Genomic DNA, 1,673 nt, shown 5'->3' on the forward strand with positions numbered 1-1,673 from the left:
TCACTTGAGAATGAATTCGGACTCGGCAGTTCCGTTCACCCTCAGTTTATTGCACCAGCTCGCCCAAAATCCGCCAAGGCCATTCTTACTAAACGGCGGAAGGGACCCCTCGTACTCAATATGCTTGGACTCCTCACTCATGAGCTCGGTGTGGTAGATATGATCCATAAGCTTGGCAGCGGCCATCTCCTCCGCGTTGCTCTCGCCTTCCTTTTTGAGGGCCTGTAAGTAGCTGTTGTATCTACCTGCAGCCTTGAGCAGGACGTATGCGGTGATGTAGGCGTCGTATCCCGCTTCGTGGGCACTGTCTCGGAGACTATAACTGGTGTGACCAGTTGCGAGCTCGGCGACGGGGAGCTTCTGCAGTGCAAAGGATTCAAAAAGGCTGTGCAGGTTGGAGCTGTTGTGGAGTGTTTCGCCGACACAAGTGGCGACGTACTTTGTGTCCAGTACACTTTTGTTGCATTAGCAATGATATCCCATAAAAGAACATTCAGGGGAAGGAAACGCACACAGGGAACGCCGCATGGATGATTGCAGCAAACTCTTTTTCGGTATCAGGCAGATTGCCAATGAAGCACTGATAAAGATACACAAGATCAGTAATGAGATTGTGACCCACAAGCGGCTTCTTGCTTTTGAACAGTGCGTCAATCAGATGCCTGAGGCCAATAGCCTTCTGGAGATCCTTGTCGAACTTCGCACGTCGCTCTTCCTTCTTGAACTTATCGGCGGCGGGGTCATTCTTGACGACCTGCACAAAGGTTGGCTTTCCAATTGTAGCCAAGCTAGGAAACTCGGCACGGACAATCTGGTGGACCAGGCGCTTTTGGTATCCGTTCATGCACTGACTTGGAGTAGTGATATTGAGAAAGTCATATAGCGGCTGCATCGGGCTAGGTGTTAGTGAGAGCGTACAGAGAGCATAGAGCTAGAGGGAAATGGGTACATTTGGGTCGTCTAGCCACTCCTGGATGTTCTTCTTAAAGTCTGCAACCTGCGCATCAATATAGGTGATATAATTAGCCTGCTGCATGGACCACAATATCTCTGGGTTTTTTCCCATCAACCTCATACAAACTGCTTCGATTGCTCATCGACACTGATATCCTCCTTCGGCTCATTGGCTAGACGATCCTCACGGTCGATAATTTGTTTCTCTTCATCGTGGCTCAGGTAGCGCACTCCACTAATAAGTTGCGTATTGAAGTTGAAGTTGTGCTCGGCGAGAAATTCAAGGGCACTGGCTTGAACTGTATATTCACGATTAAGGCCGAACTTGTTTTCACTGGTGGGCGAGACATTGAAGTTGTAGGGACGCAAGATGTATTTGTCTTGAGAGAGTTAGTAGTTACAACTGGAGCTGGGGGTGGGGAGTGATTACTCTCGGATTTGTCCACACTGACGATACAAATTCCGAACTGAATGACTTGAAAACGCTCGGCAGCTTCTTTAATCTCTTTGTATCGTTCCTGGAGAGTCTGTCGTCGTCCTTGGGCTGAGTTCTTTGAGCCCGTATGAATCCCAGATAGTTCAAGATCAAATGTCACTAATCTTCGTTAGGTTGTCAGGGCTTACAGAATAGTGGGCTAATACGAACCAAAGTATGAATTATTTATTTCATCGATAATCTCAGGGAGATTATCCGCAAAGTTGGACCTTGAAACATTCAT

The 1,673-nt window shown here is 47.9% G+C and overlaps 1 protein-coding gene across 1 annotated transcript; it reads right to left on the reverse strand.

Moving 5' to 3' along the window:
• H6S33_001600 (uncharacterized protein) lies at window positions 1–1,673 on the reverse strand (the record flags this gene model as incomplete). The annotated part of the gene is made up of 6 exons (XM_044832945.1): window positions 1–454; window positions 513–886; window positions 950–997; window positions 1,078–1,334; window positions 1,385–1,549; window positions 1,601–1,673. The coding sequence occupies 6 exons, from the start codon at window positions 1,671–1,673 to the stop codon at window positions 1–3; spliced, it is 1,371 nt and encodes a 456-aa protein (XP_044693661.1).

The sequence above is a fragment of the Morchella sextelata genome (genome assembly GCF_020137385.1).
Source record: "Morchella sextelata strain SCLS chromosome Unknown scls_11, whole genome shotgun sequence".
NCBI classification, from domain to species: Eukaryota; Fungi; Ascomycota; class Pezizomycetes; order Pezizales; family Morchellaceae; genus Morchella; species Morchella sextelata.